Here is a 21,309-nt window from a genome sequence, read left to right as displayed (position 1 = left end):
CCAGTGGGAACCACAAATGCTGAATGATGGAGCTGGTGAAGAAAAAACACATGCAGGTTCTGGCGTGGTTCTCACTGCACCGGCCCGGGACATGAGGGGAGTACCTGGAAGGCTCCTAAAGAGTCTCGGCTTGTAAAAGTAGCTTTTGGACAAAGAGAAGGCCACTGAAATCACAAACAGACAGAGTAAAGGCAAATCAGACAGACACGACACTGCGGAGGAAGGAAAGAGAGAAAAACACACCTAAAAACACGAAAGAGAAGACAAAGAAATTACAAGGCACTTGGACTACAGAAAAATGAACAAGAAACGCCTCTTTTGTGACGACAACTTGCAATGAGGCTCTACATATACTAACCAGAAATATACAATCACACAGTCATTTGTTTGAATGGTCAAGGCATGTACAGATATATATGTAATTCAAGAGCTCCTGCTTTTCATAACCTTCTAGGGAACTTCTTTTTTTGATTCTTGTAGGAGGGGCTTATATTACCTGTAAGAAAGTTCTGGATATGGGGCAGGACTTCCGGGCCTGATGTGGTAAAGCGCTTATTAATTAATTCCAGTCCCACACAAGCAAATACATTTCATGTTAGTGTCAAAACTAAATTGCGCTGGCCACATACGGTGCAAACAGGAAGTCCTGCTTCATAACAGGAAGTGTGTCCTTAACAAAAGGGCTAGACCGCCAAAGCAACTGCAAAGATTTCAAAAGGTCAAGGAACCCTACAAATTAGGTCAACAGGAGGTCACAAGTAGATGGGCCATCCACAACAGAACATTTTGACTGGACTGCACATTTAAATATGAAAATACCTACCATGCCCTTTCGTCAAACATTTCCTATTCAGATCAACTGTTAGCAGTTTTTAATGGGACAGGCGGTCGGTCGCACATTTGCACAAAGCCCCAAACCACACAGAAGACTTTAGTAGGAAGCAGAACATTTAACTTTTGCTCGCACATCTACAACTACAAATGGTGATCACCTCATTGGGACACAGGTCAGACAGATAAATAAACTGTGCCTTTGATTGGTGGATCTTACCTGGGCCCCTGAGGATTACACCTTTTTGATTTGATTACGTTCTTTAAGATAGCCCAAATAAGCGGTTGCCACGTCTTGCTAGTTAGGCTTGAATTATGAGCAAAACAAAGTAACTCTAGGGATGCAATAGCTCCAAGCCCCAGCAGACAGCAGATCCTCAGTGCATATTGAGATGATGCTAGCAAGGGGAGGCGCCCGCTCATTTTTCAGTGATGGAACTTGAAGACCTGCCTTACTCAAGATGGAGGACAAAGAAGAAAGAGGGCTGAGAGGATGGGAGAGAAGAGATAAAAAAGCTACGAGGAGAGAAAGTGGGCGGGAAAGGAATGGTGATCACTCCACACAGTGGAAATGTTCTGTTTATCTTATGTTTCATTCTAAATTGAGACTTTAAATGGATCATCCAGGAATTGTGGTTGAATTGAACAGGCAACTTAAACAAATGTTCAGACATCCCAATGAAAGTGGAGTTTTGTATATGTTGAGCAGTGAAAGCTTGACTAGACTTTTTCTCTCAACCATTTGCACGGCTGCTGCACCAGATTTTCCAACATTTCCCTCCATGGGACCCTCGTTTGGTTCTAGAGGGGCACATGTAGATGAGGTACAGCCACAATGTCAGTGCATTCCATCCCATGGCCTCATGGGAGAGAAAGGTAAACAGTGGTGGTAGTCTTATGATCAAGGGGAACACCAATATAGTCACCCTAGTGATGCACTAACTCTTTTCCAAATATCGCTGAACAAGGCCAGAACCACCAGTGAACGTGGTAGGTTCCACCACGGACCTTGTTGTGGAACGATTTTTGAGCGCCTGCAACACCCTTCAGTAGAAATACCTAGATGTGGTTGGACCATGCTCTCAGTTCTGCATCCAATGCACACGATAGGCCGCGTCTTGGTTATTTTGTGGGGCTGAAGCAAAGTGATTACCACAACACATTTACACGAAGGTGCCCACCAACAGGAATTGTGCATAAAATATTGACCCATGCAGCCTCGAAAGGCTACTGACTGGAGCTCTGAATGAACTCCCTAGTGACCTGAAAAATTTGCCCATCCATGAATAATGGACCCACAGGTATACCAATGGTGGGACTCGAGGGAAATGTTTCTGTAGACAATACAGATGTGCATTGTCACAATCAAAAATTTTAATTTTTTTAATCAGTCAATTGAAGTCTCTCTACTAAACTTACTGTGGGTCTCACATGGTGGATTCAGTTGTATGTTTTCACTGGTAAACATGACCAGACTGAACAAAAGCAGCCCTGACAAAATGTTCTAAGTAGTCCTGCCACCTTCCCTCCTCTTCTCTCTCTTTCCATCCTTTCTCTGTCTCTCCATTTCTCTCTTCTCCATATCTCTGATCTCTCTACCTTTCTTTCCACTCTCTTCCTAACCTCTCCCTTTCCCTTCTCTCTACTCTCAGTCTCTCGCTCTCAATGTCTCTGCTGCAATGAAACCTGGGTAGCTGTGGAGGGCGATAGGGGAGCTAGCAGGCCACTGGGAAAAAGCCAGACGAGGTAAAGGGCCTATCCGGCCCTGTTGGTAAGTTTGGTCTACAGCAGGGTGAATTGAAATCAAGACAGGGATCACTCAGGTTATGAAACCAAAGAGAGTCTCAGTTAGCAGTGTTCATTTACTGATGTTCAGCATTATAAAGACTTTCACCAAAGATACCCTGTGTGAAGTAGAGAAAAAGAGTTTGCTGTTTTTATGTATGCCGAAGAGGAAAGGACACACATGGGCAGATCTGAAGTGGATTTCCAGATGGGAAGTCTGACATGTGGCTGACTCTGCCTAGCTCTTATAAGGTTGTCAGAGGTGCTGTTACTTTTCATGGGCAACCCTGCTCTGCTAACTATAGTGTGCGTGGAATACTAAGGGGGCACCAGGAGGACTCATCTAAAAAGGATTGGCTGCACCCACAGGACAAGGGTCATTATTTGATTCTATTTGGAATACAAAATAAGTGATGGTGGAATGCTAGAATTTATTCCAGCCCAGCCCAAACTGCAAGGAATTCTCGCCTCTGAACTGAACTACCAGGCCAGGCCCACTGAGTCATATCTATCTGCAAATCAGCCCTGGTCAGACTCCAATAGGAACAGCTCAGCCCACACTGACAGGACATGTCCCTTCCGAGCGGCACCAGAAGCAACCGCAGACCAGTATTGACCTATTTGGATCTTGTAGGTGGGTTTCAGTGGCACAGTGAGCACGGGACCAACTTATGGACACACCTGTCACAATTGGGGCATCACACTAAGTAAATCAAAAAAGTTATGCATGAAATGCTTTTATTAATCTTAGCCAATGATAATTACAAGGGGTGCTGTGCTAGTCTATCATTTATTTGGCCATCGTGACACCTGAGACAAGATCTAACCTTATGCTAATCGGGCTTCGTACAGCTCCAATAGGAACAGACCAGCCTGAACTGCCAGCCAGGTCTCTTTTATGTCAGGCCTCATGTTTATAGTTGGCTCCAGCTGGTGCATCGCTGTTAGTTAGTCAAAGACACCACACTTGCTGAGCTGGTCATAGCTGCTCCTGATGGTTCCACTGAAGCACCTGACAAGTCTATTTATTTAGTAATAGAGTCCTGATCTGGCAATTCTTCACTGCTGTGGAGTTCAGAATTAGGCAATGATGTTTGCGTTTCATCAGGCTCCAGGCCTCTTTCTGAGACATGTGAGCTCTCACTCCAGGCCTCAAATGACGGTGGATAATCACTCACCTTGGATTCATCTTTGAAAACACAAGTGCTATCACCTCAGAATTTCCTGAAGAATGACACATTGTGTGCTACAGTCTCAATTCATTTTGTTGCAGTCACTTAAGTCCCTCTTCCTCTCACCACTGTCCAAACAGAAGTCTCAAAAGGCAATCTAAACTTGTTCCGTGGGTGGATATTTTTGCCGAACACAACATCTCTAGGTTTTAACAAAGAACCTTTTGATCTTTTTCTGTGACTGCACTTTTCATTATTCCCTCTTTATCTTTGGTTCAAAATCTCATCATCATCTAGGCTATCTGGAGTCCATGACAAAATGGTGAGTGGTCACATCACGAAATAGGTGTCTGTGGCAAACATTAGTCAGTGCCCTGTTGGTGGTTGCAAGTGGAGTCAGGAAGTAGAGTTGCAGGAAAACAGAGCTGGCGCATTCGCGATTATGGCCAGCAGCATGAGCAATGCATGGTTCTCGTAAGCTGCTCAGATTCTTCATTTGCATGTGGCCACCTGGGAAGTATTTTTGTGTGCTTGACACCCAACGAGAATAGTTATTTGAGACATCTGATCTTTGATATGGGGAACCATTATCAGTTCATAGCTTTTTGAAAATTCTGACGTTTCCATAACAATCTCTAGTTTCAGAATTAAGATGTCAGCAGTTGTAGAATTTACAACCTCTTCGCCAAGATACTTAGAATAGTCATCAATGACAACCAGCATGTGGTGCCCAACAGGCAACATGCCAAAGACAGCACTGGATCCGGCCTATGAATTTGGTTTGATGTGTTCCGTCATGGTGGGGGTCGGAATATCATTTGGAAACCACACCTTGGTACACAGATGGCTCTTGGTCCATAATATTTCTTGGTGTCCTACATTGGCAGGTTGAATAACTTGCTAAACTAATGATCAGGGAATGACTAGTCTTTTCCCTCTTATCAAACACTCTTCTGAAGTCACCGCTAGTTCATGGCGCGCACAGAGCAGTGATTTTAGTGTCAGTTGTACGGATGGGTGAGTTGTCAAGCAATTGGCCCCAAAAGCCCGGCACCCTTGCTTGAAAGGTTATTTGCAATTGTCCAGAAGAGTGGTTAATTGAATCCCATCAAGGGACACAGGCTTCGGTCTTGACTAATCTACCAGAAACTTCACATGTTCTTCAGTCATCTTCACTTCTCCTGCCTCTTGACAGATTGTTGGCCGAGAATTTCTGGTTAGGAAAACAGCAGGTTTCTGGAAATTCAGGATGGTAGTCTACAGAGAAATAATTATTCTGAAGTAGTTTATGGACATTGTGCAATAGGACTGAACCAATTATAACACCTTATGCTGTTGGTGTCACACAGATGCGATAGCACAGACCCCTCCGGGCTGAAACATATGCAACCCCAGATCAGTAAACAGGGTAGTACATGCCTAAAGTTAGGGCTACTGGGATTATGCGATTCTGCAGCCCTTGCTTTTTTTGCACTATTATTTTTTTCCTGCATTTGCCATATAATCCATCATCTGCTGCATAATCTGCAGATTTTAATTAAAAAAATTGTTTCTAGCTCAAGCGGACCAAAGGTTGCTAAAAACATGGCAACATGTATTCGGCCACAGAGAAAAGTCCTTTGCAAAGGATAACTGGTCACCTTTCAGTTGCTTATTTCTGTATTTGGTTGTTTAAAAGGTTCTAATGAGTTGAAATCGTTGCCCAGACACTATTACCATGCATAAAAATTTCAAAATAATAAAGTAATTCTATCAAAAGATGTGCTACATTATGCCACATAATATGCCTTTTCTTGCTGCATGGTTTAGTCAGCATAACCGCATACTGTGGTCCTCCCCTGCGGCATAATTCCAATGGCCCTGCCTTGGACAATCTGGCAGAGACCGACGTGCTGCTCTGACAGGGCAGGGAGGGAGGCGTTTTTTGTTCGTTTGTGAGTCTGTTTTAGGGTTAACAGGGTCCGTTTCACTGTTAAGTCCTCTGATATTAAAGCAAACACTGTCTTCAGCAAGCTTAAATGCATGCAGTGTTCCTTGCAAAAACACTTGTACAGCACGTCTTAAGTTCAAAACTGCCCAGATTCGCAAACATGGGACACTTTTAGGTATCAAATTCACTAATATAGGCCACGTTTATTTCAGTGCCGCACTAATTTCCGCCCCAGGCCTACCTTCCCGGAGAATATTTGATACTTTTCCAGTTTTCTCTTTTAATGATTCTTGTCTTATTTTGGGGGTATAACGAGGAACCCCTTTTATAGTGCCATTCAGATTCACAAATATTGTGTGGCTCATAGTTGTCTCGAACCGGCCTGATCTCAACTGGGTGTCCCTCTGTCCTCACCTCACAACTGGACTAGAACAGAGGTGTAGAGGCATTGTTCATCTTACGTTATTTGAATACTTAATATTAATACTCACTTTTCTTCAATAACTCTTCACTGTAGGCTAGTCCCTTTATATTAATTAGCAGATAGTCAATGGTTTCAAGTAAAAACTCGTAATAATGTTATACTTAGAAATCAGCGGTACTTAAAATTGTCGTATTCGAAATAATTCCTACTCTATTGTGCAACAAGAATTTAGTCAGTCACAGGGCGCCCTCTTGTGGATTGTTACAGTTAAGCAAGAAACATGCTTAACTGGACTGAATTTCATCACATTTTGAAGAGCTGCTGAGTTTTCGCACAGCCAGAAGCATTATAATTTCTGGTCATGTCAAAAGCACCAGTATAATAGGCTAGTCCGCACGACCATTTACCAATTTACACTCGTCCAGTTTCAAGTGCATAAAATGATTTCGTACTACGTTACTTGTGCATGATCAGGAGGCGGATCTTCAGTTTACTCTTGAATTCTTTCATGGTTGTTGCGCGTCGGATATTAAAAGCCACCGCTGTCCTCTCTATGTTGCCCGTCAGACGTCTTACTTTTCACCTGTTCGCTATTTTTCTTCACCATCATTTCTGCAGGAAAGCTCTTGCACCCCTTACTACCCTATTTGTGAAAATAAATATTGATCACCGTCTCCTTGGAGATTCTCGACAGTTCTTCAGCTCTTTTATCGTTTCCTCAAATTAAAGTAGTGCTCTTCCGCTATAAAATGTTTAATTCCTGAATATTTTCAAAGAAATCATATCACATGCTCATATCTCTTCTCTACCAAAATGTTACTTTTTCCAGAGCCATTTAATGTTGGACTTCTGGTTTAATACAGAGCTTCCACTTCTTTATCATTCACTCAGTTTTTACTATTTTACCGATAGCTCCAGAAAATGGATAGAACAACGAAAGCGAAGCCTCACTGATCTTGCATCTTCGCCATATGTTCTGTGCTGGTTAGTATTTGCCGGGCAAATTTGGCCCAGGTACACCCCAGCATTCCCCCCACTGTCTCTGCACTGCTACCACAGTGCTGCGCCATATTTTTATTTTTTTATTTTTTTTGGTTAAAAACTTTTATTGAGCAACAAAATCAGGGTTACAGAGACGGGCCTACAACCTCGCGGGCTGGCCGCTAAAATCAAGGCACAATGTGGGAAAAACACTTGCGGCCACTCCGGAGGCCAGGCACAAATCGGATACAGAATGTCGCCCAAAGTATAAAACAAGATAAGGCATTTTTCTTTTTTATACACACCAAAAAGAAACAACAAACAACAAGAAAGGCGAATGCATAATAAACGGAGTCAGCCCAGAAGGAGGAGGGGAAACCCACTAATCAGGAATATGAGATCATAATCAGTAGGACAAAGCAGGGTGGGGGGGACAGCGGGGAGGACAGGCAAATCAAAGGACAGTGTACGAAATTTCAGGAACGCCAGCCTAGGGCGATAAGGTAACATCGGGGGGCTCAACCAATGGAGGAGCACAAATATCTCCGCGATAGGCGTTCCACTGACTCCAGATCTTCGTTCATGCCCTAGGTCTGCCCCTGGCTGTATAGACCGTCTTTTCGCGGAACATAGACCAGTCCATGTTTTCCTCCCACACAGAGGCAGTGGGGGGCCTGTACGAGCCCCAGAGTTGCGCTATGTCCCGCTTCGCAACCATATATCCCAGGGTCGCCCATCTGGTCTGGGCCACCGAATAGTCGGTAGGTTCCCACACGTTCAACAGGCATCTCCGGGCCTCAGGCTCTAGGGCAATGCCAGTCACATCAGCCATCACCGCAAGTACCTCAGTCCAGTATGCAGCCACCCTCGGGCACTCCCAGATAACGTGAAGAAATGTAGCACTCATCCCGCATCCACGCTTGCATAAACCATCCGGGGAAAAACCCATCACAACCAAACGAGGACCAGTAACATACACCCGGTGGAGGATCTTGAGCTGAACCAGACGGAGACGGGCAGGAATGGCGACCTCTTTCGGAGAAGATAGTGCCGACTGCCAATCCTCGTCATCCAATTCCAGCCCGTCGCCGACCCAAGCCTCCCTAAGTCGGACAAGCAAGTCAGCGCGATTGTGAATCAGCTTCTTGTAGATCAAGGAGATAGTGCTATCAGGGAGGTGGCCATCCAGGATACGATCTTCTAGGGGGGAGGACTCAGGGATGGCGGCACCAGAAGTCAGAACAGAAGCAAGGGCATGGCGGACCTGCAAATATCTAAAAAATTCCCTATCACTCAAGTCATAATCATTCCGAAGGGCCTCGAAGGACTTCACCGCTCCATTCGTACATACGTCACCCACTCTACTTATTCCAATCATATCCCAGCGGTCAAAACCCTTCGTCGTCCAAAGACATCCCAGACGCTCGGATGCATAAAGCGGAGTCGCCAGTGTCATGCGATCCTCCCATCCCAGGCTTACATTCGCAGCTCGCCACGCACTAACCGCAATCCTGGTCGGTCCCGTAAGATGGCGCCCAGCCGACCTGGAGTAAAGCGCTCTATTAAAGTCCCCTCCCGGCAGTTGGAGTCTATCCATTTCAAAGGCCGGATCCCGACCCGGGGAGTACATTGAGTGGTTAATGGCAGACAGTTGGGTGGCCCAATAATATCTCCTGATATCGGGAAGTGCTATGCCCCCGTCATACCAAGCGATGGTAAGCTTCGCAAGGGCGATACGTGGACGCCCGTCCCAAATCAACTGTCTTTGTAGACTCTCGACCTCTCGAAAATAGGTAGCAGGGATGTCATCATAAGAATTCTGGAGTGCGTAAAGGAATCGCGGCAAGGACATCATCTTGAAAAGGGCAGCTCTGCCCAGCGGAGACAGAGGCAATTTACGCCAGCGAGCCACGTCCAGCCTCAATCTAAGAAGCGGGGGAAGGAGATTACGTTCAAACCGGAGCGATGAATCAAGTGTAATAAAAATCCCCAGATATTTAAAGCCAGACTGAACAACCTGGATAGGAAATCTATTCGGCAACGGGGGCAGAACCCCCGAGAGAACATATACACAGGACTTAGCCCAGTTGATAATCAAACCAGAATTTTTACCAAACGAGGTGAGAACGTCGAATAAAACATTTAAAGATTTACGCGGGGAAGTAAGGTAAAGAAGAATGTCGTCCGCGTAAAGCGAAACGCGGTCCTCAAAATCTGGGGACCAACGTATCCCCTTGAGAGAAGGCTCCCATCGAAGCCACGCAGCCAGCGGCTCTAACGCGAGAGCAAAAAGTAGCGGAGACAAGGGGCACCCCTGTCTGGTCCCCCTACCGAGGGAAAAGGGAACAGAAACTCGACCATTAACCACAACCTGCGCCAGGGGGTTGGTGTATAGCAGCTTCACCCATCCAATAAACCCCGGGCCAAAACCAAACTTCTCAAGAGCTGCCCAAAGATAGGGCCACTCTATCGTATCAAAGGCCATCGAGGCGTCCAACGAGGCCAAAATGGCCGGCTCCGTCAGAAGCCCCGCCCTCGCAATGGCTCCGTGGAGGCGACGCAGATTAAGAGCTGTGTTACGGTGCGGGATAAAGCCGGATTGGTCCGGATGAATCAAGTCACTAATGACCGTCAGGAGGCGAGTAGCCAAGAGCTTTGCAAGAACCTTGGGCTCAACATTTAACAGGGAGATGGGTCTATATGACGAACAAAGATCCCGGGGCTTACCCTCTTTAGGAATTACAACGATCGTAGCCAGGCGCTGGTCATAGGGGAGAGCACCCCGCTCACGGGACTCCAAAAACATTGTTAGAAGATAGGGCGCAATCTTATCGGGACGCAATTTGTACAACTCGATTGGCAATCCGTTCGGGCCCAAAGCCTTGCCCGAACGGAGAGAGCGAATGGCAGTCGCTATTTCGTCCGTAGAGAACGGGGCCTCCATAGAGACCTGCTCCAAATCGGAGAGGCAGGGCAAAGCTATATCACGCAGCAAGAGGCGAGAGTCGCCTGTATCCCTTCTGACACAGGGGAATAAACCGCACGAAAGTAGTCCGCAAAACATTCCACTATTTCAACTGGGTCCGTCACTCTCACACCATTCGAAGTCTGAATCACCGGCACCACTCGATTCGCCCTCTCCTTCTTATCCAACCAGGCAAGCAATTTACCCGCTTCGTCCCCAACATCATACAAACGACCCTGTTGCTCTCGAAACATCATTTTAGCCGCATCTGTGACCAGAGACTTATAGGCAAACTGTTTCAGACCCAGGGCATGGAGTTTGCCAGGAGTAACAGTCGATTCCAGGTCAGCCTCCATCTCAAGTATTTCCATCTCAAGATCCACCACCTCCCGATTCCTCGCCTTTTTGGTTTCAGCAATGAGAGACAAGGCCTGCCCACGAATCACTGTCTTAAAGGCCTCCCATAGGGAAACCGCAGAGGAGACGGACCCCTCGTTGTCTAAAAAATAATTGTCCAGGGACTTAATCAATAGATCACGGGTCCCAGGGGTGGTCAGGTACCAAGGGTTGATAGGAGCCACCCGGCCCGCCGCCTCCACCCCCACATCAAAGCAAAGCCAGAGCGGAGAATGGTCCGAGATGCCCCGGGGAAGGTGTCTAATCTCCCGGACAGCCGATGACTGTGCAGCTGGCATTAGGAAGTAATCCAGTCTAGACAGACTCCCATGGGCCCCAGAATGGAAAGTATATTGAAGCTGAGTGGGGTGCATAAGTCTCCAACAGTCCACCAAACCAAAAGTATCCAAAAAACCACCCAGCCACAGTTGGGCCAAAGGAGTGTCCCTAGGGGGTAACGATCACTCAGACCGGAGAACACAGAGTTAAAGTCACCAGCCATGAAAAGAGCGCCATCAGGGAGGCCCAACAGCACTCGGTCCAAATCGGAGAAGGTAGAGGTCTGCATGCCGGGGGGCACGTAGACGGCGAACAGAGAAAGGGTCCGGCCCTCATATCGTCCCACGAGGACGGCATAACGCCCCCGATCATCAAGGATCACATCATCTATCGCAAGGGGAAGGGAAGCCCGGACCAGGATGCCCACCCCCCTGGAACCCGTAGTAAACCCTGAGTGCGCGACAAGGCGATATCCCCACCTATTCATTGCACGACAAGTATTACCCACTAGATGGGTCTCCTGCAGAAAAACAATATCGGGAGACAAACGTCGCAGGCATTGCAACACCACCCCCCTTTTTATACGATCCCCCAGACCATTGACATTCCACGAAATAAACCTCAACCCGCTACCCCCCATCCCACAGAGTAATGCAGGAACCATCCCCCACTGAGCATGACATTGAAAATTCCATTAGCAAGATAGAGTCGCCTTGAAAAAACAAAACACGAACCTCAAACACCCCACCAACCCACCCCCCAACATCCAAGAAAACACCCCCCACCCTGCACCCCTGCAGTAAGCTAAAAAGCCACCCCAACATGCAGTGTGCCTGTCGCCCAAAAACCCCCGTTCTACAAAAAGACCCCGGAGGAGGAAAGGCCCCGTCCCACCCGCCACCCCGACAGAGCTAAAGGGAGAAGAGAACACACAGAAAATGGAGGCACTCAAGTATGGAACCCTGGGAGAATTCACATGGCACGGAGACAGGGGCATAGACCTTAAGTTCAGCTCTCTACACCACCCTCGGCACCACCCGGGTGTTCAGCGGGCTCAGTCCAGTTAGGCCGGTCCGGCGGAGAGTCCAGCCAGTCATTTACCGAATCAGGCCGATCAAAGAAAAGGGTCCGTTCATTGTACTCAACTCGCAGCCTGGTAGGAAAAAGCATGGCGTATCGCAGTCCCAAGTCCCGAAGACGCTTCTTGACTCCACGGAAGCCCATACGTTGTCTCTGCACAAGCTGTGAGAAGTCCGGGTAAAAGTTCACCATGGCATTCTCAAAGGCCACCGGGCCCTTAACTCGCGAGGCCTGCAGGATAGCGTCTCGGTCCCTATAATGAAAGAGTTTTGCAACAATGGGCCTCGGCGGGGCGCCCGGCTTGCCCTGTCCACCCGGAACACGATGGGCACGTTCCACCGCAAAGAATTTGCTCAATCCAGATGGAGAAAGGTAGTTTTGTATCAAGTCCTCAACCAGGAGATCAACAGAATGTGGGCCAGGATTTTCCGGAACGCCAACCACACGCACGTTGCAACGCCGTGCTCTGTTTTCAAAATCCTCCAAGCGCTGAGTCATGAAATCATTCACCTTTCTGAGGTTGCCAATCTCCGTCTGTATCTCCGAGACGTCGGCCGTGAGGCTAGATGACTTGAGATCCAATGACTTCACCTTCTCATTGGTTTTAGATAGGTCGGCCCGAATCAAGTTCACATCGATGGCCACAGTATCTATTTTGTGGGCCAGAGCTTCATACTGTTGGCCAATGGTTTCTCTCATGCCAGAAATGGCGCCCATGATGTCCTGCAGGGACGGCTCCGCCGAAGCCTCCATAGGGTGCCCAACTGCACTCGGGCCAGGCAAGGCGGCTCCAGGGGACCCCTTCGATTGTGTGTACCGGTCCATGATGTTAGACTGGACCGGGCCCCCGCGCAGGGGCATCTTGGTCTTCCGCCTCTCTTGGTCCCCTCTGCCAGTCATAATGGAGACCGCGTCCCCGAGGGACCCACGCGACCTGGTGAAAATGGCCGCAGGAGGACAGGGCGCCGGAGCCAAAAATCAGCAGCGAGGGCACATCGAGGTGTGAACCGGTCTGGAAGGATGCGAAGCAGGCAAAAGGTGCAACAGCAACCTCGCGTCGCTGGACCCAACAACGGCCAGACACCTCTGCCGGAAGACGTAGTCTGAGGCAAATCGAAACCCAAAGTTAAGAGGGGGACCCACAAGTCGAATCCCCCTGCCGCTGTTGTTCAACTCAGACACGGCAACAGAGCCTCACCAAGACCCGGGCGCACCACCGGGGCGGGCCCCGAAAGTTCGAGTCGACGTAACTTCGGTGCCCCTGGTTCAATTCGAAATCCAAAAACGGCATTAAGATCAGCCCAGGTTACTCTACAAGAGTCCTCGTAATTAATCAGGATATGTTCAGGATATCATGCCGGGAGTGGCGGGGGTCCGGAGAGCACTGTGCTCACGCGGCCATCATGGATGCCCGCCAAGCTCCTCCCAGTGCTGCGCCATATTAACGTAATTCGCTAGGATAATTCATCGGTAATATTTCTGCGTCAGTGAACACACCTTCCATCATGTACTACTGTTTCTTCAGAGTGCCCTAAATACATACCTTTGAACTTTTTCAGCGTTTTTACATCAATCCAAATGAGTTTTACTCTCTTGAAGCTGCAGTTTTTATGGCAGCCTTCAACAGTATTCATGGACAACTTTGCAAGGATTGTGTCAGAAGATCCATGTGAAAATTAACCTTTTGTGTCACCTCAAGTTGCACAAGTCCTCATCGTTGTTTGAAATCTGAAACAAGAGAATTATACCACCCTATTGGTGCAGATTTATGACTTTTGTACTTTCACAAATCTTTCCAGAGGTATACCTGGAACCTTCTCCAGGTTTCTGGGGGTAGGTTAGGAGAACGTTTGCCAATTAAATTCCTACGTTTGCAGACATGTAGGTGTAACTGTCTCAGTAATTGTACTTTTTTTTGTTTTTTTTGCAACTGTAATTTGTTTGTCGTGGAGAAACTCCAGCCCCTATACCCCCAACATTTTTGGGAAAGAGTTATATGTCACAATATTTACTTTTTTACATTAAACAATACAAATATTGCATCCAGACTATCGACTACTACTATTATAATGAAGGTAAATATACATGTGTAAATATAGATTTAAATCTAATGCATCTGCTGGCTTAGCTGAAACAATTTCGGCCAAAATACCGATCCAGGGACCATGGGATTTTGCCCACTCATCATTGTTTCTTCTTTTCAACCCCTACTTGGGGCTTTGCCTCTAAAAAGCAGACACACGCTCATCTTGAGGAGCAGGGAGCTTTCTCCTCGAATACAGTTTTTTTTGTTTTTACCCTGTCTGGAAATTGGCTTTTCCATCGAGACTGACTGCACTGAAAAAGGAAGGAGACACTGGAAAAAGAAGTTGCAGAAGGGCACAAGGCCTGCGGACACTCCTCATCTTTTTTGGTAAGGGGTTTTCCCTAGCTTAAACGACATCTCTATCCAGTGTATTAAATACATAATCAATCAATCAATCAATCAATCAGTCAGGGCTCTTACAGAGCACAGCTAATCACCTGTTAGGGCCTCAAGACGTATATGGTCAACACACTGGATTGCTGTGTGCCGAGAAGGAGCACATAGACTGTGTTTTATTACAAATTATCAACATCAATAAGCATTCGGCACATTTGTTAAGAAATATTACATCATAATAGTTATCTAGAACGGAATGACATTGGAAATAGAGGGCAGACCAGTGTGACCTTTTACTTCAAATCTGATGTTCTCAATTTAGGAGATAAACCATACAGTATAATTTAACACATGACCCAATATCCTATGTTCCTCTTTAAAGATGTCACCCAGAGAGTGCGGCAAAGCCTCTGCGGCGCGCATACTGTGTACCTACCTTACCACTGATGTCATTGACTGCTACGTGGACAAAGATGGATGCCTCCTCCATGCCCTCGAGGTATACGTGTCGGTAGCCTGAAATATAGACAATAATGGCTTGACAATCATAAAAGGTCTCATTTGCGCCCTGGATAACAAGAATACCAATTGGCTGGCTGCCTGTTCTGCTTCCTAGCTGATAATTCCAATGCTCTGGATTAAAGGCTTGATTTTGGGGCGAAAGGCACAGAACAAAGACAAGAGGCAGGACCAGAGACACAGTAGCCTGTTTGGACATTAGGACTATTTGTAGCCAGTTACATGCCTGACAGTCCTGACATTGGATTGACTCTGCCCGGGTCATCCCAGCTTTCACCGAAACTGGCTGTCGGTGCCCAATATCCAACATTCCGTCCTCAACTATATTAGCCTTTCAGTAGCAACAACCAGTGGTGAACTGGGGTGTTCTTGCCTCTCCCTCTATACTTTAAGCCCTTAAAAACCACCTGCTTAGCGCAAAATATCCAGATTTCCCTATAACTATATGTGTCCCCTAGGCAAAACATTTGACGCAGTAGAACGGTTCGATGGGGCAACTTTTCACTGGTGAAACTGGAAAATTTTAAATCAGAGGGCAGTGGACAAGAGTGAACACAAATCTGTTTCTATAGATCCCACTAATGCATGGATGCACCTGGAAGCTCTTTTGTACTGCACATTACACTGTTCTCAGCTGTAATAAAGGACATCCTGTATTACCATATATTGCCCTATATCTCTGGGGGCATCGAACTGTCAATAGATTATGCTTTACCTGGCATCATGCTGCTAAAAGCTAAAGTCCTCTGTCCAATAAAGTCCCGACCAATGGGATCGTGATCCCACACCAGGAAGCGAACCAGCGTGACCTCAGGCATATGCACAGTGAACACCAGCGTCTCCTCCCACATTGGGTTGAAACCTGAAAAAAGAAACAATATGCCCTTTTAAGTGCCTGCGCTGTTCTGCACTGTAGAAATGTATAGGTATGCACCTTACTTTCCATTCTATATGTTTACACCTGTATCAATATTTTTCACTTTGTAAAATACAGAAGTTACAGATAGCAGATTTCCTCATCTATTTTTTAGATTTGACACAATTTGAACATCAGATGTAGTCTTAGCTGTAATAAACCCTTTTCTCGTCTTTTTTTATGACAACAGACCCCTTTTTTAGATCAGGAATGAAAATAGTCACCTGTAAAAATCATGCATATCCACCAGACAGTAAGAGACCAATAATCATGTAATCAATACATTTTACCAATAATAATGGCCTCACTAGATAGAAATGTGGTAATAATCACACCCTCACCAGATAGTTATCGCGGTGGCGACCATGCCTCTTTTTAGCTTTCGTCAGTGCTCCCAGACCGACACTCATTTTAGTACTAATCATAAAAGTCCATAAAAGTACCCTCCTAAGATACTAATGATAACATTACTCTTCCTCATATTGTTTGCATTTGAAAGGAATGTTACCATCAACAGGAGAGACGGAAAAAAGGAGGCAATGTCCATCAAGAAGGCATGAGGGAACCAGACTACTAGGTCAATAAGTCTCTAAGCATTGGCCGAAACTTGACAAGTTGATCTCAAGTTTGAAGCTGTCAGTTAGTTCGATATTAAGAGAGCCTCGAACAAAGAATTTCTCTTTAAACCTGTTTAAACTTTGGGAGTAACTATTAAGAGGTCCTATTTAACAAAGCACATGCCTCTACAGGGAATGTATGTTTAGATATTATCTTTGAGGAATGAAATGAAAGATCCATTAAGAAATGAATAGACAAGACAGACAATAATAAAGTTCAACAGATTGGTAACCAGGTCATGCCTAGTGCCACACATATTTCCATTAGGCTGAAAAACATTTTTCCGGATGGAGGCGCACTGTTCACACATGCTGCAGTTTTTTAGCACCTCCTTTTGGAGTCAACTTTGCAGAGGACTACCATTATCTACTTTACTATTTATAAGGGTTCACCATGCAAGTCAATTAATCCTGCTGCCTTGCTAGTTCTTTCGTCGAATGATTAGAAGATTTTAGTTTACTTCTCGGATGACTTTCCACGGATGGTGGAACAGGCCAAGATCCTCTCTACTCTAAATTGGATTATTTTAACACGTTCTATGCCAATACTTCCAAAATACCTTCTTGCTAGCTTTCAGCTGGTGCAAAATTCTCTGGCAGGCTTCACCTACACCTTCCCCATCTATAGTCAATATTTGTTTGTCCACGTGATCTCCATTGGCTACCAATTGAATGATGCTGTCTGTTTAAAGCCCTTCATTTCTGTATAGTCTATAGCACTGGTCGCTCTTTTGTCAAAAAGCTTCTGGATTACCAAACTCCCTCAGGGCTGTGCTCTTCGAGCTCTTCGTTGCTAATGGCCCCTTCCATCCATTATGTTCGTAAATTCAGCCGGACCTTTTATTTTCTGTCTCAAATCCTGCAACCGTCAACCTTTTTCCCTTCGTCCTCAGTCCAGTTGTTTCTCCTTCTGTAAGTTTCCCCTCCTTCTGCATTTCAAATAAGATGTATCTGTTTTGTTTGTAACCTTCTTCTCTTTTTGCTGCCCTACTTGCAGTTTATTAATGCCTGTACCTCCAAGACTCCTTTATAGGGTAGCAGTTTGTGCTTTTACAAATGGACATCTTCATCAACTATGCTTACGTTTGCTTCTTAGTGGATTGAAAGACCTGGAACCAGATGCACCATGCTCAGTCACAAACCAGGGAAGGTCAATTTGTACACTGACTGGTGTGTAACAACCGTGAATGCAGGGATTGAGGCTTGCAAGGGATCCTCTGGAACATTTACTGCTCCCCACAAGGCTCCCTTAACGATTCCTGAACTGGAAGGTGTTTCCAGTTTCCTTTTTGCTAATACGTTACCAGCCCTGGCGTGCAACACCCATTGGGCTCACGGGGCTTCAGCCCCCCCCCCGTCGTGTTCGTCAGCCCGGGCAGAGACAGCTTCAAGGGCTGGCGAGCATCTTATTGCAGCCCTACCAGAGTACTTAACAGCTCTTTAAAAGACCATTTACTTGCAAATGTGGCTTTTGTTGTGTGTTGACCCCTTCTTACAGCCACTCTGTCTAAGGTGGAAGAATTAGCCCCCCCCGAAATTTGGCTCTAGTTGCCCGCCTGTACCAGCCCAACTCAGGTGATGAACTGTTCAATTGCTTGCAAGCACAAGTGCAGTCACAAACCATTGATGCATTCCTTTCTGAATCAGAAACCGGAGGGGTGATGGCCTTTCACACCACCTATTTGTGATTTGGAAAATATTGGAAAAGCTCTTCTACAAGAAGGTGGCAATTTTAAAATTCATTAAAGGGGATTGTACATTCCAAGAGGTCCTTTTGAGGTTGCAATCCACATGATTCAGGTGTTGCAATTGCAAAAGAGCTTGGTGCATAGGCTCCAGATGTTTCTGAATAGGTGCAGCTGAAATCAAAGTCCCTTCCATGGAAAGGATGTGGTGGATGGGGTTGAGGGTGACCCGTCTATCCAGCAACAGTCCCAGGTCTTTTACTTTACCTTTAGGACTGATACTCTTCCTCAGATAGATCTTCCGGCCCCCACCGGAAATAGGGAGCAAAATGCCACTTTCCACTGTTTGTTGTCTGTTGGCCAAGGAATACGTTAATCAGAATATAAATGGGATTGAACGCCTTCCCCGATATCTGTAAGAAAAGACTATGATCAACAGCACTGGAGACAAGAGGTCGGAAAGGATCAGTTTTCAGAGTCACATATACAGAAATCAGAAAGGCAGTCACCAGGCGATGATGAAGATTGAATGAAGTGGACGCAGTAGGGTGAGGCACTCGATAGGGTGAGGCACTCGAGGTTCTCCTGCAATTGTTGGATGTCATGAATCACATTTTCCCCAAAATCTTTTTTATGGAAGGGAGAACTGTCAAGATATTTAACCTGATCATATTTGTTTCTACAAGTTTGTGAACTACGCTATTTTTATGAGATGTTTTAGGGGGAGGGAAATTGGCCTACAACTGTGCAATTATTCATGCACAAGAGAAGCTATCTAGGGCTCAGTCTTGACGAGGATCATACTTTGGATGGTTCCTCTTTTCAGGTTGCTGGCTGCTCCTCCCAATCCCCTTGTGGTTTGCCAGCATTCATGAGTCGCCCATCCTGGGAGAGTCTCCATAGTTCATTCCTGTCCTGACTCTAGTAGCCACCTCAGTATTCTATTTCAGAACATCTGGTGTTCAGCCAGGCAACACACACTCACATACGCAGTACACACTGCATCTCCTCATTGCAGCCAAAACCGGCATCAGCGCCACACCAATCAACCTGTTGCCTTGCAAAAGACCGCTCCACATTTGTTTATCCTCATTGAATATGAGAGTACCCATTTGCACATACAGATAATTTCAAAACCCTGCTCCCAATATCTAACCTGTCCCACACAAAACACCTCAAGCCCGAAAGCTCGGTAAGGTAAGGGACACATTAAAAAGAGAGGAAATTTAGATTGCCCTGCAGATGACGGGAATTGTGGAAAACGGCTAAAGAAAATGGCTGCAAGAAAAGGAACCATTAGAAAATGCAGGGATAGCGATGTTCGTGAGCTGTCAGCCATGTCAATGACACATGATAGGTGCAGAATTTGTATCTTCTTCTACTTAGATAGTATGGCAGGGACTTGATAGTCCTCTTGATGGCCAGGCATTCATTCTCCAAAGCAGAGGAGAGAAGTCGATTAAATAGAAGATTCTAACTAATAGAGAAGACATGGTGATGGCCATTCAGCAGATCATTAAAAAGCAGAGCTCCTAACTCAATACCATAACATCAATTTGGGGGGAAAAAGGAGCAGAGACATCTGTGAAGATTAGCACAGTGATTAGGACCATGACATATTTAAATCTTTTAAATGCCGAGGCATAGTGTGTAACACGTGGTATCTGCCGACCGCGAGTGTGGGGGGCTGAAGATGGTTGCTGCTAAATTTGCACATTGTACTTTGCATACTGCACTGTTTTTAGAACTGTTTTTTCATATTGCATCTTTTTTAAAGTATTGTGACATATTCTTAACAGCGCTCTTGACCCTGCGGTGTTCGCCTGTTAGAACGAGCCTGCTGTGCTTTAGGTCAGCGCTCTAGTCTTTTTTTCCATCATGGGCAATAAAACGCACGCTGGCGCGACCGTGCAGCGTGTAACACGTGGTATCTGCTGAACGCAAGAGTGGGGGGCTGAAGGTCGTTGCTGCTAAATTTGCACACTGCACTTTGCCCATTTTGGCATTTCACACAGAGGATAAAGGGGGTATCATTATACGAGTGGGGAGCTGCGAAATATTGGTGAGTTAGGAGAGGGGATGGAGGGGGCTACGTCTCCCAGGTCGCAAGTAAAGCTAGGGAAAGAGGATAAGCTTGTGTGCTGCCTACTTAATGTCAGATCCCTACATAAACATGGCGTGGATGTCCAATTATTACTAGATACCCATAATATGGATGTCCTTTTTATGACTGAGACATGGAAACACCCTGGGTCAGACCTGGAACTTGGGTTAAGTTGCCCACCGGGCTACAAGGCACTACACAAACCCCAGCAGATTGGGAAAGGAGGAGAGGTTGGAATTATTTTAAAAGAAAAATGGGATTTTATATCAGTAGACATTGACGAGGTGAGTGGCTCTGAACTACTGGGATTTGCGTTACAGGACCCCAAAGGACATGTAATGACTGGCATAGTCTGTTACAGACCACCTGGAGTAGCCAGCTCTCAACAACAAGGTGCGCTGGCAGGCGTCCTCAGTAATATGACGTTAACTCATTAAAGATTACTCATTTTTAGGAGATTTTAATTTGTGGCCTATTGGGAGCTTAGATTCAGGATATAAAAGTCTTCTCCAGACATGTGAAGAAGTGAATCTGACACAGTGGGTCTTGGAGCCCACGCATAGGGGTAGGCACGTATTGGACCTAATTTTTTCAAATAAAGACCTGTTAGAGATGGGGACAGTCTTGCCAGTAGGCTGGTCCGACCACCATTTTGTCCAATTCGGGATTGTTAGCCCGAGATTGAAAATAGTTAACCCTAAGGAAAAAAAGAATCTCAAAGGAGAGGACTCGTAGGAAAGGCAACGCCAGTGTCCAAGTTTTATGTGAATAGGACTTTTGATGCCGTCACACACAGGTGGACAACAATTACTTGAGTTTTTTAAATCAAAAAAGTACGAGGCTTGACCAGTTAGCACCCTTAAAAGACATAAAAAAAGAGGTAGACTTTCTGCTCCCTGGTATAATGATAATTTGAGACTTTGAAAAAGAAATTTAAACAGGCAGAGTGGAAATGGAGAAGAATATATACAGATAAAAATGCTTGGAGAAAAACAATAACTCGTTACAAGAAAGAAATAACTATGACAAAAGCTGAGTACTTTGCTGACTCTATTCTGAAATCTCCTAATAGCGTTAGGAGCATTTTTAAAATAGTAAATGACATCACAGTTCATGAATGTCCAGCATGCTGTGCCACAGGGGTCTGTCATCAGTCCAATTCTATTCAATATCTATATGAGGCCTCTCGTTGCTGTCATCAAA

General features: G+C 45.8%; 1 protein-coding gene across 1 annotated transcript in view; it reads right to left on the bottom strand.

Moving 5' to 3' along the window:
- Positions 1–21,309, bottom strand: part of PLCH2 (phospholipase C eta 2) — a 631,566-nt gene that overhangs the window by 41,519 nt on the left and 568,738 nt on the right. The window contains exons 20-21 of the mRNA XM_078642469.1: positions 15,500–15,646; positions 14,702–14,781 (exon numbers count right to left, since the gene is read on the bottom strand). Of these exons, the coding sequence (XP_078498595.1) occupies positions 14,702–14,781; positions 15,500–15,646 (227 nt within the window). The remainder of the gene's footprint in view (positions 1–14,701; positions 14,782–15,499; positions 15,647–21,309) is intronic.

Source organism: Lissotriton helveticus, chromosome 5_1, assembly GCF_964261635.1.
Source record: "Lissotriton helveticus chromosome 5_1, aLisHel1.1, whole genome shotgun sequence".
Lineage (NCBI taxonomy): Eukaryota > Metazoa > Chordata > Amphibia > Caudata > Salamandridae > Lissotriton > Lissotriton helveticus.
Note: the sequence above shows the minus strand (reverse complement) of the source record. Positions and strands in the feature narration are given on the sequence as shown.